The sequence below is a fragment of the Hydra vulgaris genome, chromosome 08 (genome assembly GCF_038396675.1).
Source record: "Hydra vulgaris chromosome 08, alternate assembly HydraT2T_AEP".
NCBI lineage: Eukaryota > Metazoa > Cnidaria > Hydrozoa > Anthoathecata > Hydridae > Hydra > Hydra vulgaris.
This window is the reverse complement of record NC_088927.1, coordinates 19049486-19071500: the sequence shown is the minus strand read 5'-3', so window position 1 is coordinate 19071500 and position 22015 is coordinate 19049486. Positions and strand designations below refer to the sequence as shown.

General features: G+C 29.6%; 2 protein-coding genes across 6 annotated transcripts in view; one reads left to right on the top strand and one right to left on the bottom strand.

Moving 5' to 3' along the window:
- The window catches only part of LOC136083668 (TNF receptor-associated factor 3-like), a 173145-nt gene that overhangs the window by 54532 nt on the left and 96598 nt on the right, over positions 1-22015 (top strand). For all 4 annotated transcript variants that reach the window (XM_065803222.1, XM_065803223.1, XM_065803221.1 and 1 more), the window contains 2 exons: positions 836-910; positions 1117-1194. In XM_065803222.1, coding sequence (XP_065659294.1) covers positions 836-910; positions 1117-1194 — 153 coding nt within the window. The remainder of the gene's footprint in view (positions 1-835; positions 911-1116; positions 1195-22015) is intronic.
- LOC136084216 (uncharacterized) lies at positions 11621-13135 on the bottom strand. Of its 2 annotated transcripts, none has more exons than XM_065804324.1 (3): positions 12609-13135; positions 12207-12376; positions 11621-12077 (listed from the first exon to the last, which is right to left on the bottom strand). In XM_065804324.1, the coding sequence occupies exons 1-3, from the start codon at positions 12921-12923 to the stop codon at positions 11969-11971; spliced, it is 594 nt and encodes a 197-aa protein (XP_065660396.1). In that variant the 5' UTR covers positions 12924-13135; the 3' UTR covers positions 11621-11968. The 2 variants fall into 2 exon arrangements, 1 of the variants encoding a protein (XP_065660396.1); XR_010640398.1 differs by having other exon boundaries at positions 11631-12077; positions 12207-12527.

Here is a 22015-nt window from a genome sequence, read left to right as displayed (position 1 = left end):
AAATATTTAGATGAAAAATAACTCTTATAAATTATACGAATATATGTTTGTATATCTGCTTTTTCTCGATGAAAACACAACGTCGATCCACTGTATATAAACCAACGTTGATCCAATGCATATAATCCAACGTTAATCCATACACATTGGATAAACGTTGAGTTATAGACATTGGATCAATGTTAATCTATATACATTGGGTCAATATGGGTTTATACACATTTGATCAACCTTGATCCCTATAGATTGGATCAACGTTGGGTTTAGATCGGAAAAACAACCAACTTTTCCGATATTTTTACAAACGTTGGACCAATGTAATTTTCCTAACTATTTTTAATCGTTAGTCGTTACTAAGGTTTTCATTAATATAAATATAATAAAACTAACATTGGATCAACGTTGTACTTGCATCGGAGAAAACAGTCAACATTCGCAATGTGTTTTCATATGTTGGCCAAACGCAAGTGTGCTAGCTGGGTTCCAAAAGAGTTCTTGATAAAGTGTAAGGTGAGGGGGGGGGGATGGTTGACAGGTCTGTTTTTTTTCATTTAAGGCCTAGAAAAAACATTTTGCTAACCAAGATGTTAACATAAAAAAAAGGTTCTCGTTGGCTATTATTTGCCGACTCCAGTGTCCAAATTTACCTACTTATTTTTGAATGTAATTTTTGTTGAGGGGATAGACACCCCCCGACGCGTCTCCTCGGGTAGGCCCTTAAGATTATGATAATGGTAATGATGATGATAATGTTTATTGATGAATGTGCTGAAAGAAATGTTAAATTTAGTAAAACTAAAGTAAAAATTAAATTTTCTCGTAAATTTACATTTAGATTCATGAAGAAAAATGCGAATATTTACCTCTTTGTTGTGTAAATCAATGTGGTATGAAAATTTTGCGTAAAGAGGTTTGATTTAAAATCTAAATAGCTGTTTAATATTAAAAGTATTCTTTTTTACCCAAGTAAACATTTGAAACGTTAAAAACGCCAAAACAACGTCTACTTTACGCTAGACATCTTTAACACGTCTTTAATATGTCTTTTAAACGTCGTGTGTTTACTGAAACATTAAACTCACTTGGGTAAAACTTTATCTTTGAAACTTTTCATAGATGTCTTCCCATATTACTGATAGTTGCGATAATACAATTATTCCGTGTCAATATTTGAATATTGGATGCAAATTTAAGGTAAGAAAATAAGTTTTGAAAAATTAAAAGTTTTTACTCTTTAAAAATTAAAATTGTATAAAATTTTTAAATTATAATAAGCGAGAAATCAGGTACACATCATGCTATATATCATCAGTATATTAATCAGTTATATATCATTTATATATATATTTATATCCCTATCCACAACATTTCTTAATTTTGTTGTTCAAAATCTATTTATATTTCCAGTGATTAAAGTTTTCAGAATGTTTTCAGAATGTTTTCAGAATGTGTCAACAAGCTTTATATATACCTTGATAAAAGGCTTTAGTTATACATTGATAAAATTTCTGGGAAGGCAGTGTTTTTTTTTTTAGATTTTTTAGCTAATGCAAGTTTCGAAAATTTTACACCTACTTTACTAGTACATAATTTGTTTTTACTCACTATTTTAACTTTAAATTAAAAAAGTCAAAAACTTTACTTATTCTAAAGGATTAGCAGTTCAAAGACAAAGTGATCACAAACAGCGCTTCCTTGCATAAAAAAAGGTATCAGTAAATCAGTAACCACCATTTATAACTTTCATTTTGATTTAGTAAATTTTAATAAGATTCCATAACTAGAGACATTAAAATAAGTGGAAATCATTATACTATTTTGTTACGCTTACTATTTAGAAAATTTTTTTAAAACAGTTTTCTTTAATATCATTTTCTCATTAATACAATAAAAACACATTGAAAAATTTCAGACTTTTTTTTATTGCTTAATATCTTTTCTGGTGTTAATAGATTTTGCATTTTAGGACTAAAAATTTCTGTCAAGTTTTTTGATTAGTGATTTTCAATTTTGACAACTAACAACCTTAATCACAGGTAAAAATTTTAGTGGAAGGTTAGTTTTAATTCACAAACAAAAAAAAGTCTTAGTAACAAAGCGTTTTTTATTAATTTTGGCAGAAACAATATTTCATCGGCAATTATTTATACAGCTCCCCACTATTTGTCACTGTTTGTTCTCCGTATACTAGCAATTATACTTTGTCTCAAAATATTTGTTTTGTGGTAAGACACATCATATTGTGTGGCCGTGGCGCAGTGGTTTGAGTTCTGGTTCAGAATCAGTGTAGAAAGTACTTTATGAAGTGAAACCATAGAAGGTCTCGAAACGGTAGTATAGATAAAAATCGTTGAAATGTAGTTGACATACTGCCCATTGTAATGCTTTTCGCTAATCTTCGGTTCGAGACAACTGTGAACTCCAGTATTTACAACTGTTTTATCACCGGGCAAGTACTTTAACCAAAGGCTACACTTTTTTCAGAAGCTGGTGGATCATAACTCCTCTATAAATGTTCTTTAATAGTATTTATTAACCTTCTTTTCTGTTAAAATTATTTTATCACGTTGGCCATTAAAGGAAAGACCTGTTAAATGATTATTATTAATTTTTGAACTTTCAACTTTAAGCTCTTTCATGGTTCGATACCTCTCCCTTGCAAATTTGTTATTATCAATCGTTAAAGATGTTTTTAATTCAGTGAATTAGCTTACGTTAAGCATAACCGTGGCTTGAAGCGATACTCCAAATCTTTGGGTTATTGAGGTCTTTGTAAGTTTTTTTCGCATTTGCAAATGAATGAAGTCAACTATCAGTGATTATATTTGTAGTTACCAGGTTTAATTTTCTCATCCTCAATAATTGTCTCATGATATTTTAAAAACCTTGATGTTGATGAAGACACCATTAGGCTGCAATGAGCTAAACGCAATAGGTTTAGAACTAATAAAGGCATTATTTTGTATTTTTTCAGCACGTACTTAGAGACTTTTTTGGATCTCTCAATTTTTTGCAAATCGAGAGATCCAATGCACGTTAGGTGATTGTTTTCTAATCAAAGAAATATATGTTTCTTAATAGGAACTTTTGTTTTCTTTGCGCAATTACTGTCTGTAAAAATAGAGCACTTTTAAGCTGTAATCTATAAAAAAGCGTAATTCTTTCAACTTCTCTAAACATGCTTTAGTTGCCATGTTTTTTTAACTATAACAATTAGAAGAGTTTATTTTCAAAACACGGTATGGAAATTTTAATTTATTTTCAATGTGCAGTATTTAATTGTGATCAATCCATGGCATATGTATATTACTTCTGCGCAATTGCAAACTCGCGTTAATGAAATGGCGGATTGCGATGGACAAGATTAATGCGTTACCTAATTTCCTATTTTACATTGAAAAAAAGATACAATGCTTCAAACGAGAAAAAGAAAAAGTACTTCTTCATTTCTAGCGTTTGTTCATACTTTCATACTTTTTTGTTCAACTGAACTGATTATGGAATGGTGATATAAAATATATTAAAAAGACATCTTATATTAATGAGTTTAAATATATTTTTTGTCTGTTTCTTTTTATGGAAATTATTCAATAATAATACTTTTTATTTGTTTGTTTGCAGTATTTTATTTTTAAAACTTAATTTCATTTAAAAGTTTAACGATAAAATTTATTTTATATTAATTGCCCGTTATTCCCGAACTGGCTTGAAAATTAGGACGGAAACAAAAAATTGTTGGCCTATGAAGATAAGAGAGAGATATGTTGTAAAAAATTTGATGCATTTTCCAATGCATCAATTCTTTGTCTATTTTCAGATGCCTTCTATTGATAAAGCAAGAAATACACATAAAGTTGATTCTTCTTTCCTTTAAAAAGCAATGATTTAAAAATATGCTCACCACCATTACTTTCCCCAAATGAGAGCATTTCTACCTTTCATCAGATAGATTTTTTGATAGGGTTTAGCAGGATATTAAAAAACGTGAGCAGAATTTACAACCTACTATTTACGGAGCAGTGGCGTTACTGTGGTTGATGTAACCCAGTACGGTAAATTTTTGGTGTCATTCCTCAAGACTTTCACTAGCAGGACCAACGACATGAAATAATCTTTTAATCATAAGGAAAGATTTTTTGTGAAATGAAGAAAGTAGTAAAAAATGAAGAAATAGCAGATTTGTTATTAGAAAATATCTAAAATTCAAAACCTGAAATATATTGGTTAGGCCAAATGCAAAAATAAATTAACTCAAACATGAGCTGTTCTGTCATGATTATATTTCATTCATTCTGGTGCTACCCCTCTGTGTCAGGTTGTGTTGGTTTTACCCAGTGCGGCTTGCACCTTTGCACCCCTGTAGTGACACCACTGATAAGAGACTTTTTAAGACGACATGGGAATATTTTTGTTAATGGCCAGGATTGATCAGCTTTAGACTTTGAAGCAGAAAAAAATTTATGAAAACAATAAAAACGTTTGACAAAAGTTAGACTAAAAAAATGATCAATTTCAACTATCAGGAATTATTACTATGTTACCATCACACTGAGCTAACCTTGCATTGCCTACTTAAGAAGGTGAAGAAATAGGATACTTTTAAACTAAGTCTCCTAGTGTTTAACTATGTAAGACGATTAAATTAAAATGTTAATTTTAAACTCTAAAACTGAATGCAAAATAAAAAAAATGTTATGGCTTGTTGTTTCGTATTTAACTCTCCGAAATAAACTTAAATTCACTATTGTGAATTTTGAAACAGTAGTTTACATTGAAATAAAATATGCTTTTATTTCCAGATTATCCTTATAGTTCTTTTGATATAAAAGAATTTTGACCATGAATCACATGCTGAATTGTAAAATTTCTTTAATGGCCCAAATACTGATCTGTCAAGTGGTTGGAGTTTATGGCTGCAATGGGGTGGCAATGTCAAGAGCACAACATTGCTTTCCTTAGCTTTATCCATCAGATCAATCGATATATGAGTTTTGTGGTTGTCCATTATTAAAAGTAATGGATAATCCTTGTTAGGATGTCCATACTCCACAAAATGATCAAACCATTTCAAAAAAATTTCTGTATTTATCTATCCACTAGGATTAGCATCACCTTTTGTACCTGTTGGTGCACCTTTGAGCATATGGCTACGAAAGTGGACACAAGGAAATATCAAAAATTGTGGAATAAAATTTCCAAGGGCATTAATGCATCCCACCACTGTAACAAGGGTTCCCCTTTCAACAGAAGTTACCTGTCCTACTTGCTTTACTCCTTTACCAGCAATCATTTTCACTGGCTTATGAACAGTTGTCAGACCTGTTTCATCAATATTGTAAATGCAATCAGCAGAAAAGTTATAGCGCTTCTGCACACTGTCAAGGTTTTTGAAGAAAATATCTACATTTGTGCAATTGAAACTAGTTGTTCAACTGAGGCTGGTAGCTCCTGGCGTACGAATAGATAATTTTGTACGATTAAGAATAAATAAAACCATTCAGTTCTAGCTGTTTCACTCTTTTTCCAGTTTTATGGTATTTTAATGTCATTTTTTATTGCATATTGAAATGCAAGTTACTTTGTTTCTCTAACATCAAGCCCATAATGCATATTAGATGCTTGACGAAGATATATTGAAAGTTCATCTTATTGTGTCTTATTAAAAATATATTTATGTTGTTCATCAAAGTATAAGTTACTGTAAGAAGTTTCTTTATTAACCTTTATTTTCCGCTGTAAATTTGATTTTGAAATTGTATACTCTTGTGCAGCTACTCGTAGTGATAAACTGCCAGATTCGACACCTATCACAGCAACTTTTATTGTATGAGCATCAGGCTTTAACCGACTTGTCGCTCGTTTGTACTTTCTTTCACTCCATTATTAAAAAAAGTTATGCTCTTTTTAATTGCATTAACCAAAACCCAGATTAGGCTATAAATTTTAGATTTATTTTAATGAAAATAAAATAGTATCACAACCCTATAAAACTTATAATGTGATTAAATTTAATAAGGCTAATAGTTAAGAACTTTATTTAAACTGAATTTAAAATACAAAAATGATTAGCATTAAAACAATACTTACAGTGAAAGATGTCTTCAGGACAAAGTAACAAAGAAATCCAATATAATTATTATTATTTTGATAAAAACACTTTACTATAAAGTAAACATTGAAATCTTATCATAAACATAAATATAATTTTATGTTCACTTGCTTTTTTACAAAAATATCGATTATAAAAGTTAAAGCACAGTAAATTAAAAAAGTGATAAAATTGAACAGTGTCCCATTTCACCCCAATTTTCCTGTCCCAAGTCACCCCATCACTAGTAGATGTGAGAAAACCTTTATTTTATATAGTTCTCGTTGCCATATGCTAATCATATTTCTTCAGTAGTTAAATAAAACAATAGTGAATAATCAAAAACCATAAGAATAAAAATATATGCAAACAACACATAAATATTTAATATTAATGATGTCTTCAAAATCCAGGAAAATTGTTAGATTTTTACATATTCGCAAATAATCTGAAAAAAAATACTTCTGAAACTTAAAAAACACAATAACATGAAGAAGCTATTGCAAACTTATAACATATATAAAAAACTTTTGCTTTATTAAATTTCTCACTGAGATATTGCCAAGTCCCATCTCACCCCGGTTTCCTCTACATTTTCTTGGTGTTTTTATTAGTGAAAATCTTAAAAGGAAAAATCGTACCAATACTTTATGCCACAAAGTTTTAAAAAATATTGAAGTATTGTATAAAGTAAGAAATTTTATAAATAGACATGCATTAATTCAACTTTTTTTACTCACTTATTCAATGCAATGTAAACTATGCAAATATTGCATGAGGTAGTATTAAAAAAAATAAAATTCGATCCTCTATATCGGCAACAGAAGCATCATGCACGAATAATAAACTTTGAAGACCGTTAAACTCGTACAAGACCTCTTTTATTGGAAATGAATATTCCTAATATATATCAACTAAATATTTTTAATGTTTTTTGCTTTATGTAAAATGTAAAGTAAACTTTATGCCTAAATCCTTTCCAAATTTATATGCAATGAAATCAAAAAACAAATATGACCTCAGAAATTACAACCTTGTTCATAAACATTATTTGCATATAAGTTTTGGAAGATCTCTTATGTCATATCACGGAGCTTTTCTTTGGAACCTAATAGTTTTAAAAAAATTTGAGTTTTTTCAAAGTTGGAATTTTCTTTTATTTAAAAATAAATTTGAAAAAGTTATTTTCTTATTTGATAGTATATTCGAGTTCTTTTAAGCTTGATCTTTATTTTGATCTGTATTGTGTGATTCCTTAATGTGATATTGGAATAATTAGGTTATTTATATAATATTCAGGGGTGTCCCGGATAAACTATCAGACCGGATATCCGGGTCGGATAGTATTATTATTCGGTATCCGTTATTTGGCCATTACTACATAACCTTATCTGGTTTTTTATATACAGGATATTTCATGTTAACATCATTTGAAAATTGAAAGAAACCTAGAAATGTTATATTTTTAAATAACCTAATGTTAATGGTTTCTTTTTAGTATTGTTATTATTAAAGGTAAGTGGTCCACAACGGGCCCCAAAGGTGAGATAAACCCCTATCAAATCTCTTGCTTGGACATTAATTATTACAAATTTGACTTTAGAATATTGTTCAACTGACCATAAACATTTGAGTAAACCATCCAAAAAATAGTTTTTCTTATTGTTAATTTTTTCCTATTGTTCATTTTTGGAAAAAAGAATATATATAAAAGTACTACTTTTAAAATTTTATCAACCTAAGTGTCCATTTTTAATGTGAATAATGAACAGAAGATTCTGTATCATCAACAAATCAGTTATAGTCAATTTTTGATTAATAATAAAGGGGGCTATTTTAGGCTACTTCCACGAAAAAGGGGCTCCTAGCATTTCTTTGTTCAACGGTTGTTTCTTATTGTTAATTTTTCTTATTGTTAATTTTTCTTATTGTTAATTTTTCTTATTGTTAATTTTTCTTATTGTTCATTTTTCTTATTGTTCATTTTTGGAAAAAAGAATATATATAAAAGTACTACTTTTAAAATTTTATCAACCTAAGTGTCCATTTTTAATGTGAATAATGAACAGAAGATTCTGTATCATCAACAAATCAGTTATAGTCAATTTTTGATTAATAATAAAGGGGGCTATTTTAGGCTACTTCCACGAAAAAGGGGCTCCTAGCATTTCTTTGTTCAACGGTTGTTTCTTAACATAAGGCATAGTTACACCTTTAATTTTCTGATGTTAAATTGCAGAACATAGATTAAATTTCCTGAAAATTTTTATGTAATTTTTGGTTGTAATCTTTATGTAAATTTTTTTGTAATCTTTTTTTAAAAAGGGGCCTGTTTTAGGTCACTCCCCTAATATTATTAAAATACTACGAAAAAAATAGATATTCGCAATAAATACATCAGTTTATCACTCATTTATATTTCTTTTACCTCAACGTAGAGAAACTAGCATTTTAGGCCTTGATTGCTTGTCCTCATAAATAATGAAAACAATCTTCCGAAAATACAGAGGATGCAGGTGGTGCTAGAAAATTAAGTGCTAGCTCTTTTAGCAGTGGAAACTTCTCTTCATATTTCCAATAATTTAAAACTTTAGTCATTATTTATTCTATGATCCAGTGATTAAAGAAAACATCCTCTCCATGAGCAGCTTTTAAAAAGGAGACTTAATCAGGTTTTAATACATTTTGAACTTCTTTGTGCAGCTCAAAAAGATTCAGTATTAATTTTTTTTTCCTCTTCATACAAATTACAATAAATTTTTTTTTGCGTGATTATGCTGCGGAGTTGTGCAAAAGGACCTCTGACCAGATTTATTACATCCCCTGCTTATCTGATTTCCAAATGGAATGCATACTGCTCTTAAACCACAGCTATCACTAATTTTGAAAAGTTTTCAAACAAAGTTCGCCATTTTGAAGGTTTATCACGATAATATTTTGTCATTATAAAATATATACTTTAGGATTTCAATTACGTTATCCGGATATCCGGCCAGATATTTTTTAAATATCCGGGTATTCAATATCCGGTCGGTTAATGAAAAAATATTATCCGGGATACTCCTAATAATATTTATACGAAAAGTGTTTTATATTTGAAACTTGAGTTTTTAAATATTGCTGTTTAACGGTATTCTTTAGTTAACGGTATTGTTGTTAACGATACGCTATTCTTTAAATACTCGGGTATTTTCACAAAACATTTTTAAGCGTAAGTTTAGTGCAAGTTTGGCGTAAGTTTTAAATTTACTTATTTCGTATTCACAAAACTTGCGCAGCAGCTTAATACAAAATTTAGGATTTATTTTTTGTAAGTTCAACTCTCAAATTATGGTATTCACAAAACATCTTCAGAAAATGCTCAGCCTGATTTAAGCAAGAAAATTTTCTTGCTTAACGCCAAGGTTAAGGTAGCTTCTACTAAACGTAACTTTAAAGTTACGTTTAGTAGAAGCTACCTTAACCTTGGCGTAACTTTAAAATATTTGCGCAGCTCATGTATACCAACGTTTTTTGCTTAGATTTGTAATAAGATTTTTTATAACTTGTGATAAACATGATGTGTGTCTCTATAAGTGATTGTTTAGTTAATAGATTATACTACTTTTTGTTAAAGTTCAGTAAAAAGTAGTTTTTTTAATTTATAATTACTTCCGTAAAGGAAATAGTTATGATTTAAGTTATTACAGCAAAACAAATACATTTGCACATTTTTAATTCATTGATTAAACCATAAAATTGAAAAAATTACAAACTTATTTATTATTTTACAAAATTAGGATCGGCGCCACTCGCGCAGTTAAAATCTAGTCATTCGACCTTATTAAAATAAACAAATAAAGGAAAAACTAGTAATATAGATTGCGACCAAAAGAAAATAAAGCAAAACGAAAATAAGAACAATAATATTTAATAAAGCAAGACAAATATAACAAAAAGGAGAAAAAGTGAATTAACTGACATAAGAGATAACGAACGAATGAGATAACACAACGTTTGACGATCAGAATGACGATAGAAAATAAAAAAGAAAACAAAAACATATTTTTAAATATTGAGACAAAAATATAATAACTTGATAATAGCAACTAACATAAAAAGCAACAATAATAAAAATAATAAGCTTCCCGTTATTTTACGGAAAAAATGTTGTTTTCCCCGTTAAACAACAGAAAGGTTATGGCAACTCAGCTGCCGTATAGCTTTCGTAAATGAAAGGAATGTTGCTCATATAAAAATTTAAAAAGTGAACTTTTTAAATATAAAATAGATTGTATGCTATCGAAAATATTATCTAAAACAAATTATCTTTGATTTAAATAAAAATATTAAATTTTCCGTGATTTACATTTCAATTTAACAACAAATACATCAATAAATAAACAATTTGTGAATAAACAACTTCAAAAAAAAAAAAAAATTAAAATTTTAATAAAGCACATAATAATATAATTATATTACATAATCCTATATACATTTACATTATAGATATACATAAAAATTTATTTTTATCTAATATATATAATGGTTTCGTAAAATATAAATAAATCAACCCAAATACAAAAAAATAAAGTATTTCCTTTCTTATCCATTTCGAATCAACTAAAAAGAAAAATACATAAGTTTTTGAGTAAGGAAACATTTTAATATTTAATAAAGTAATAATATAAAAAAAACTCATTGTGTGCAATGATTGGTTATCTTCAAGTTGTTACTCTATATGACTGATTTAGCGAAGGCCAATTTTTTGCCATTGTTGGTGACAGTACTAAATTAGATTTAATTAAAATTAGAAAATTAGATTTTTTTACATTATCAAGTAAATAAAGATCTTTAGAACTTCTTTAAAATTAAATTCTAATAATCAATTACTAAAGTTACCTACCAAATAATACAATGATTTTTTGAGCAGCAGATAAATTAAGAAAAAGTCTAAAACTCTATTTTAACTCATAACAATTATTCATTCTAATAAACATTTTGACAATCTAAATGTTCTTTTCTTATCTTTAATAAAAATTTATTTTGATTTATTATAAAACCATTTAAAAAATCAAATTTAAAATTTTTTATACTAAGTTATGTTACAAATTTTATTTACCATTGTTATATATTATAATATAATAAAAAATTAATAATTCATAATAGAAAATTAATAACTTTTACCCATCTGGTCTTTAACCATCGCTAAAATAAACTAAATTTATGAAATAATTTCATCATTCTAAGGATGTTTAAAAATTAACCTTTTTTTGCTTAAGCTAAAAATTGTCACAAAATTACACTCTTTATTACTATTATTTTTGCTAAACACAAAATAATTAAAAATAATTAATTTAATATCCCTGGAGTTGATAATACATCAATATATATATATATGTGTGTGTGTGTGTGGTGTGTGTGTGTGTGTGTGTGTGTGTGTGTATATGCACATATATATATATGCATAAATATGCATATTTATATATATATATATATATATATATATATATATATATATATATATATATATATATATATATATATTTATTTATGCATAAATACGTATAAATATTTATGCAACAGATTTTACTTGGACAAGAATTGATTTTCTGTAAACACATAGTTTTCATTATCTAGTTTTTGCTAAATAATATCAAATATCTAAATATCTCAAAATAAAAGTACAACAACAACAACAACAACAACAGCAACAACAACAACAACATTAAACAACAACAACAGCAACAACAACAACAACAGCAACAACAACAACAACAACAACAAGCAGCCACAACAACAACAAACATTACAAAGGAATTTTTTTTTAAACAACTAAAAAAAGTAATACAAAAGTACTAATTTAAAAAAATTTTTAGTCAAATGGGGGTCAAACCGAAACTATTTAATTCTCGAATTTGACGTGACAATGCGAGGGCAAACAAGTGTTCTTTTTTTCTTTCCTTTGGCATTTCTTTTCACTTTTTCAGGGTTGTAGTCGACCATGTGTCTATGATACAAAAAGTACTTTAATTTGATTCTATGTCAAGCATTTCCCTCTAATTCTAATTATTTGAGTCAAAATATTGAATCAAACTTATACTAATAAGTCAATAATATTATTTTGAAATAATCTTACCTTTGATTAAACTGTAATGTAGCAAAAACATACGGATGATATTGCATGTTCATTACATAATGAACAGCAAACAATGCCCCAACAGCTTGCAAAGCATCAGTAAAGGTATAGCTTTCTTTCCACTTTCTTTTCCACCAAAACATAAAAATCTTCTGAATCAAACCAAGTTCCTGTGAACCAATTAATAAAGTAAACATCCTCTTATTGTTATTCTTTTTATATTGTTATTTCTAGTTATAAATCTCAATGTTAGTCTTTGTAAAAAACTGTCTTTGACAACAAATATTGGATGTGATGTTGGACAAATTTCTGGAATTGCTGCTAAATGTTGACCACAAAATAAATAACATTTAAAATTTATATCATTTAAAACGAAAAGATTATTTATAAAAAAATACATACATTTACTGATAGTATCAAATGATCCGCTTTATCACCAAAATAAGCTATAAGCAGAGGTACCCATGCCAGACAAACTCGCCAAATGCCCCCATTCCCCATACCAATGACCGTCACTTCAAGCAGAACTTGCTTTACTAAATCTTTACTACATTGATTTGAAAAAAAATAGTAAATAAGTCTTGACTTGCTGCTGATTGTACTATATAACCTTTCCATTAATGGAAAATTCATCAGAGTGGCAAAATGGTCCAGAAGATATTCTATTTGAACTAAATATGGCCATTGAATCAATACTTTCAGAAGAAATGCAGTCATTCCTTTTTAATGCAAAAGGAATGACTGCATTTATTGTTCGACACTGTAGCAAATAAATATCAGACATACATTTTTTAACATCATTTGTATTCCATGGCAGAATTCTATAGATTTGTTGAAGATGGAACAATGTCGACAAACAGACAAAAAACGTCTAGACTTAATTGGAGGAAGCAATGTTATTAGGTCTTGCTCTTTCAAATATTTTAAATCACCTTAAGGCCTAACAACAATAAACCATTGATGATTTTGTCAGCTTCTCAATGATCCATTGTAGGAAAAACACTAATTAGTTTTTTGAAGTTGTTCCTGTTAAAGTAAAAGAAAATTATTAAAATCTCTAAGTATAATTGATTAAAAACCGATATAGTAGATTTTTACCTTGATATTTATTAATTCCACAGATTCACTAGATAAATTTGGGTCCCAATTTTCAATACTGTGAACATTCAACTTCATTCTTTTTATTAAAATATTAGGTGTACTTGATAAAAAAGTGACATTATGATTTACATTTTCTTTATTGGATTCCATTCTGGACATTGATGTTTCAACTCCATTGGATATCACCTTACCATTTATTTCATCAACAAATGCATCAGAAAAATAAAATTTAGTTAAAAAATTTTAAAAAAACTAAATTTTTTAACTAGATTTAACTAAATTTGTTCTTTCTAAAATACTTTCTTTTACTGTTGTTCAACTGATTTACTACTCTTAATTAAGTAAATAATAGAAAATAAAGTTTTTATATATTTATAAAAAAATAGTACAGATTAATGTCCAAGCATTAAATGTTCTGTGAATAATAATGATGCTGTTGTGTGAATAATTATTTTTGCATTTATTAATAAAAAACCATCTTAAAAGATCATTATGATTTATTGTAAAAAAATAATAATAATAAAGATAATTAAGAAGCTATTTGAATATTTGAAAGGAAGCATAAATTAATATTTCATGAATAGAAACAAAAAATAATAATTACACAAGATAAAATTGATTTAGACCAGAAAAAACTAAAAAAGTGAAAAATAAAATTCTCTAAAGAATTAAATTTAATAAATTTAATAATTTTTTTTAATAAATTCTAATGTTATGTGCATAACACATATTAAGATATTAAATACTATAACAAACAAAAGAGAGAGCTCTTTCGTTTGTTGTAGTATTTTATATCTTTATATGTGTTATGAACATAACATATATAGACCTTTAAAAATGTTTTACTTTGTATTCTTAAAAATAGGAAAAGTTTTAAAAAAAAATTATGTTTGAAAACGAAAGGATTTAAACCCACGGATTTAACATCCATTTCAGCCACTTTGGCATGCTATAATATCGATGGTCAAGAGCACAAAGATAATACGTCCAACATTTTATGGTTTTGAGTTATTGTGCGCATTTAATTGAAATAAAAGAATTGAAATGAAAATAAAATAGTTTAAATCAAGACATAATTAATTGAAGAATGCACTGAGTTAAAAATCGTGACAATTTAAAAATATCTTGAATTTTTATAGATTACACAATGTAACAAAAAAAAAAAAAATTTCTGTTTATCAAAGTTTTTTGATGTTTCTTAATTAATTTGAGTATGCTGAGTCTGAATATGACATTGGATTTTTTATTGCATCAATCGTTTGGTCGTAAAAAAAAAAAAATCAATTAAACATATAATTAATATAAATCGTTTTGCATTAGATTCTACTTTAGTCAATATAAAACATTTACTAATTCAAAAGTGTTATGTTATGTTACAAAACTTCATGTTACATCATGTTTCTTACATATATTACATAATGTTACATTATATTGTATTGTAACAGTCTCTCACAATCTCAAAAAACACTAAAAGTGAACAGTAGAACGAGGTTTTCTTTTATGAAGTTTCTCGTCATCGCGTATCAAACACCAGATGTAGTCACCCATCATAGCTGCATCCCATCTGCCCTGGTATCTTTTCTCCATTGCAAGAATATCCTGATGGAAACGTTCCCCGTGCTCTTCACTCACATCACCCAAGTTTGGTCTGAAAAATTCCAAGTGTGAATACAGGTAATGCAGCTTTATTGACATTCTGCATTTCATATCTGCGTACCGTACAATTAAGTTTTCCACTATCTCTTTGTAGTTATCACTCTTATTGTTGCCTAAAAAGCTATGAACAACATGTCTAAATGCAGTCCATGCTTCTTTTTCAACAGCAGACATTTTGTCCTCAAGCTCCTTACATGCCAACATAACTTTAATCTGTGGACCAACGAATATACCTGCTGAAATTTTTGCATCTGACACCTTTGGAAACATCTGCCGAATATGCTGGAATGCTGCACTATCTGGGTTTAATGCTTTGACAAATTGTTTGATAAGACCAAGTTTAATGTGAAGGGGTGGTAGTAAGATCTTTTCAACAGGTATCAGAGATTGATTAATAACATTGTGCGAACCAGGCTGTAAATGTTCTCTCACTGGCCACTCACGTCTTGTGAAGTGCTGGTTTGCAGCCCTGCTATCCCATAAACAAAGAAAACACGAGTACTTTGTGTATCCTCCTTGCAGACCGAGAAGAAATGCTAGCATCTTAAAGTCTCCACATACATCCCACTTGTAACTGTCGTAGTTGATTTTCTCAAGCAACAACTTCACGTTCTTATAGTCTTCCTTTAGATGAACGGAATGAGCTACTGGAATCGAAGGAAATCGGTTTCCGTTATGGAGCAAAACTGCCTTTAGACTTCTTGTTGAGCTGTCAATGAATAATCTCCACTCTTCAGGATTGTGAACAATGCCAATGTCATTGAAAAGACCACGAACGTCATGACAATAGCACAGTGATTCTGATACTACATAAAAGTATACGAATGTTTTATGTCTTTTTCGGTATTTCGAGGTTCTGCAGCTTGGATCTAATAAATTCCATTCTTTCAAACGTGATGTCAGAAGTTCTGCATTTGATTTAGTGAGACCTAAATCTCGTACTAAGTCATCAAGTTCTTGTTGGATAGGGAAATGAGGTGAATCATTCGGTTCCCTGAAATCACAGTCATCATTGAGTTCATCCGGTGAGTCTACTTCAGAATGATATGCAGCTGCTTCTTCGGATTGAGGTGGAGTAGGAACAGGCAATTCATCACTGTGTGGAACTGGTCCAATAGAAGATGGTGTACTTGGATAAACTAGAGTCAGCCTATCTTTCGGTTTTTTATACTTTGAAATGTCAACAATGCAGAAAAAGCAGTCATCATGATGGTTCGTCGGTTCTCTCCATATTCTCGGAATCGCAAAGGGCATTGACTTTCGGATTCCACGCAGCCATCCTTCCAGAGTTGATCTGCAGCTACCACAACTGTAGTGTGGTGCCCACGATTTGTCCTGATCTCCCATAGCCATGCCAAAATAAGCATGATATGCAGTAAAGAATTTTGTACCACTGACAATCTTATGTTTAGCTTGTGTTGGACTAATATAGTAACCACAAACATAACAGAATGAGTCAGGACAAAGCTTGCAGGATCTACTAGACATATTCACCACTTCATGTAACAGTTGTAATTAGTTAAACTAAAAATAAACACACGAATATAGTTAAAATCAGCATATATATATAATGTTTTAATTGCATTACACATATACGAAAACTCCGAAATATACTTTATGCTTTTTCTCAGGAAATCTTGATGATAGAGAAAAACCAATGGTACCACTGAAATCAGCATACAAAAATTATGTAAGAAACATTAAAAAATTAACATAAACAAAAATGTTGTTACATGGTGTTATCAAACTTTCAAATTCAGATTTCTTAAAACAATGGTTTGTGGACGTATTCCCGTTGTGCTCTTGACCATCGATACCATCTTTTAACACTGTTTAATAAACAAAAGACTTATTAAACTTTATAAAACGACATACAAATGCTTTATAAAAATGTATATAAATCAAAATTAAACAAATATTGCTGCAATAAAAATTTTCAAGTAAAAGTAAATCTGTAACATCTGTAACATAATCTGATATAATTTTTAAATTTACATAATTTGAAGTTTACGTCAGATATAAGCATAAACTTTCGTTCACACAGATAAAATACGAATAATGACGGTTTTAAATTGTAGTTTCAAATGCCGAATAGCTTTATAAATTGGAAGGTATTTTAATTTACACATTTATTAACAAATTAACAAAACATAACAATTTTTATTAGTTTTCAATGGTCTATATTGAACAAACACGTAACCTGATTAATCTAAAAAAAGTAATCGAATTAAAAAAAGAAAAAATACACCACAGGAATTCAATTTATTTATACATAATAATAAAACAAAATATATAAAGAAAAGTAAATATTTACAAAAAAAATTTAACTAAATTTGCATTATCAATTATAACCAATTGGCAGATTAACCTCACTCTCACTCATTCTTAAAAATTTTTCAATTTAAGCAACTTAAATACACATTAAATTGCTAAAGCCAATTTTGTGTGTAGTTTATATTGAACATTCTAACATCTCATGCAACATCTGTCCGCTTTCTCTATGCTATCTTTCTAACTGGACTTCTTCAAACTCTGATGGTGCAACATCATCAAAAACCTCTGCACATATTAATCATCATCAAAAACCTCAGCACATCCTCATTCAATTGACCAATCAGTTACATATCAAAGTCCGAAACGTGTGTCGGCGCAGCTGTGTTTGTTCATATTACAAAAACTCTCGGAAATTGACAGTAGGTCGAGTGAATAAAAATGAGCAACTGCTTTTACTCAGTAATTGGTCAGCTTTACGTAAATAAAATATCAGTTTTTCTCACGTTTTCATTCACGTAAAGCTGAACAATTACTGAGTAAATTGCTTAGCTTCAGGTGAATAAAAATTTCAGTAAAACTGCTAAAGTTTTTATTCAGGTAAAGCTGACCAATTACTAAGTAAAAGCAATTGCTCATTTTTATTCACCCTAGTGATGATGAATCAGATTCAACAAAAATAAATGACGAGGCAGATGTTGTTGAAGATAATCTTTCTGATGACGACGAAAGTAATACTTTTATTTACAATTCAAAAAGTAGTACAATGATGACGTAGTAATTCATGCGGTGGGAGTAATGATTCAACTGTTAAAACTCATAGAAATTTATGTAAAATAAACTATTGTGTCAAAAGTTGAGGTAACTGGAAGACTTCAAACTCAGAATGTGTTTACTGCCAAAAGCGGAACAACTTCTTATTGTCGTAATATTTTGACACATATTGATGCATTTAGACTAATTATGAATTATGAATGAAGGGTTTTCACGCCTTATCAAAAAATGTACTGTTTTATCTGCCAATTTATCAAATGAAAGATGGAATATAAGCGACATTGAACTTGATACTTTCATAGGCTTAATATATCTTCACGAATGCATGAACATAAGAAGCTTTCCAGGTAAATTCCTATTGTCTGAAAAATATGTCAACAAAGCTTTTATAGAAACTATGCCGCGTTCTCGATTTGAAGACATCATGAAAAACATTAGATTTGATATACGTTCAGAACGTAGAGAGTTGATAAATTTGCGCTTACGTCATGGATGCTGACAAGATTTGTGGAAAAGAGTCAAAAATGCTATATATATCTAAGAAATCTTTAACAATTGATAAGCAGTTGTTCCTAACTAAAGCTCGGTGTCGCTTTACACAGTATATGCCAAATAAACCGAACAAGTTTGGAATCAAATTCTGGATTTTAGCTGATCTGTAGACTAAATTTTGTCTCAATATCAAAACGTATCTAGTTAAAGATAAAAGCCGTGTAGAAAATTTGGGTACTCATGTGGTCATGTCACTAAAGGAACCTTATTTAGGCCGCGGGTATAATGTTACTACAGATAACTTTTTTACAAGTGTTGATCTTGCAACAAAACTTTTGCAAAAGAAAACGTCAATTGTTGGAACAGTTAAACATAGTAGAAAAGAAATTGCAGCATTTGATCCACTTTCGCTTTAAGATTTAACTTTCTACATAAATGGACCATTGAACTTGATTGTCTACCAGGCAAAGAAGAAAACTGTAATTTTATTATCAACACTTCATAGAGGGGCGACTAAGGAAAGTGATGGGAAGAAGAAACCAGAGGGAATACTTTATTACAATGCAAATAAATGTGGAGTTGATATATTAGATTCAATGTTTCGACAAATGTCAACAAAATCTGGATGCCGACGCTGGCCGCAGATGTTTTCTTCAATACTTTGGACTTGACCGGTGTAAACGCTTGGATCATTTTAAAAAAATTTTTAAAAATGATCCAAGAGACGAAAGTTTCTTTACACTTTATCTGAACAGTTAAGAGAAGCAAATAAAATTCACCGAAAATCCCTAGTTGCTGCCAACCGTAATACCACAATAGCTACCAACAGCAATACACAACTATCAACTCGTTTAAGATGTCATATAAAAACAAACTGCAAACGTAATCTGACATCAACAGTATGTGCAAATTGTAAGAAACCTGTTTGTGGAAAGTGCTTGTCAAATATATGCAAACATTGCAAATAACCTTAAATATTTGACTAAAATTGTTATGTATATGCACGTTTTTTATAAGGTAGATCAATTGATTCAGCTTAAGATTTTTAGGTATAAATATTTATAGCCGCATCTCTGAATGTGTTTTTTATGTAGTTTTTCCGTTTTCAGTAAATAATATCTAAATAATAAAAATCATAAAATATCATTTTATCATCATTAAAATTTTAGCTTCAGCAAAGTATCAAAGTCGTGTTTGGATCAATTGATCCACTTTGGGGCTTCTAGTGTTAAGTGCTTATGAGATATGGGCCCTCTGTTTAATCTGCAATAACCTGAAAAAGCATTGTTAGGTGTCTTAATTCAAAAAAAAAAAAAAAAATTAAGACATAATAAGAGAAGTAAAAACATTAAAGATTAACACTACAAACCAATTTACCTGTTGTTGATGCTTTTCTAGAGCATTGTTGAAATTAGTCAAAATCTGTAAGAAAAGACATTTATTACAAAGACAATTAGCTATTACACAAAATAAAAATAACATAGCCGCTATCGGTGCAAACTAATTTTGCAATTTGATCAGAAAATAAAATTATTCTTACCTTGATTGCACCAAACTAATTTCTTTTTAAACTATTAGCTAATGATCAACATAGGAAACTTTAAACAATTAAAATATACAAAGTTAAAACCACATTTTAACAGTCGACAAAGTGAAAATATGATAGTTGGTAGAGCACCAAAGTATAACTAAAGAAATAAAGTAACAACTAAATTTTCAATGCGATGCGTATTATACCTAGTTCTCGCAGAGCCTGATTTCTTTCAATTTGATTACTATTTATTTCAGCTCGCTTAGGGTGTCCCATTCCCGCAAAATTTTCGAATTACCACTCCAACTTTTAAATTGAGGTTTAGACTAAGATAAAAATAATATTTACCATGTAATTTGAAAAAATATAAAAATTTAAGGGTCCCCCACTTAAAAAAAGTTAAAAAAAACCTTTTTTACCGTCTTTTTTGAGTATTTTTGTTTAAATTGTTAACAAATATATTCCGTAACGACTTCAACTTTTCACACAATAATATTTACTATCTTATTTATACTGTATAAAAAATTCGACTTAAAAAAAATTAATTTAAGGGTCCCCCCTCCAATTAAATAGTAAAGTTGTTTTACGCATTTTAACTTCTGCTATTGTAAGAATAAAACAATTAGCATTGTTTAAAAATAAATCAAATATTCATTAAATTTTCTTTTCGTCCTTAAAGAGAAGCTCGTTTGCGATGACCCTCCACTATTTGAAGTAGCAGTTGAAGCTGCGCGGGGTCTTTTACTTTAATTTTAAAGTCTTGTATAAGTTTTACACCTCTCTCGGCGCAGTCATTCACAACTTGACAATACTTAACAACACTTTTTACATAGTTGTAGTCTTTCATCTTCACCCAGTGCTCGGCAGGTTGTTGCATCCAATCTACCTGGTTTGCAGTCATCTTGATTAGATTAAATAGCAGCCAGGAACGAGGACCAATTAAAGAGGCAAAAGAAGGTATGTTATCGCCATTGACTTTCGGAAAAGACGGTTTTCCAGGCTTTATTTCTTCACTTCTTTGGGTGTCATACAACTTCAATGCCATATCAGATCTTTCAGTGATTTTGTCTGTATCACGGTACCACTGCATATCGGCGATGTATTGACGATCAACTTTTGGTGCAATAACTGAGATGCGACTTTGTAAAAAAGCCTTTGCGTGAAACAGAGCAATAAAAGTAGCCATTCTTTTCAATTTATGACGTTGATCCAGGTCGAGCGATGTAATCCGTTGATCCAGCATGACAAGTTTCAAGATGTACAGCTCATTGTGCATAAATCTTGCACGATGATGCGCACCCGGTTTTTTGAAGTTAAACATTTTACCTTTTGGCAAGTCACCTCCAAGATAATGAACTGTCAGTTCAATCAATTCTTGATAATCGGCCCTCGGAAAAATATTCTCCTCAAGGCACCTACTAGCCCAGTTCAGAACAATTGTTGCCTGGCGATGAATAGGATGGTTCTCTTCCGGCCAATCAAATTTTGTTTTATCTGTAGGTTCGGGAGAAATAGAATCCCAAATGTCTTGAAGCATTTTCAAAATTGGCTCGATAGGTCCGTTATGACTTCCATTAACTGCATCCCAGACGTGACGAACATGCAGTTCGTAGACATGATGGCGACAAGCTGTCCACAACAGTGCATGACCAACTTCTTTCTCAACCAGTGCTGCACATCCATTTTACCATCCAGTGCTACTAGAAGTGGTGTCGAAAACTTGGGCAATCAAATTATCTAGCAGGTTCCATGAAGAAAAACACTTAATGAAGGCATCTTTCTGGGCAGTAGAGTTAGTAATTACAGGAATTTCAAAAAGTTTTTAGTTTGCATCGTTCGATGACCCATCCCAACCACTTGCCAAAATAGCAACATGCTCTTCTTTCTTTCCTACATACAAAAAATGTTTGTTTTTAAATATTATATTGCTATTTCAATATTTGCATTTCCAAACACTGAAAACAGTAAACAAGTAATAAATTAA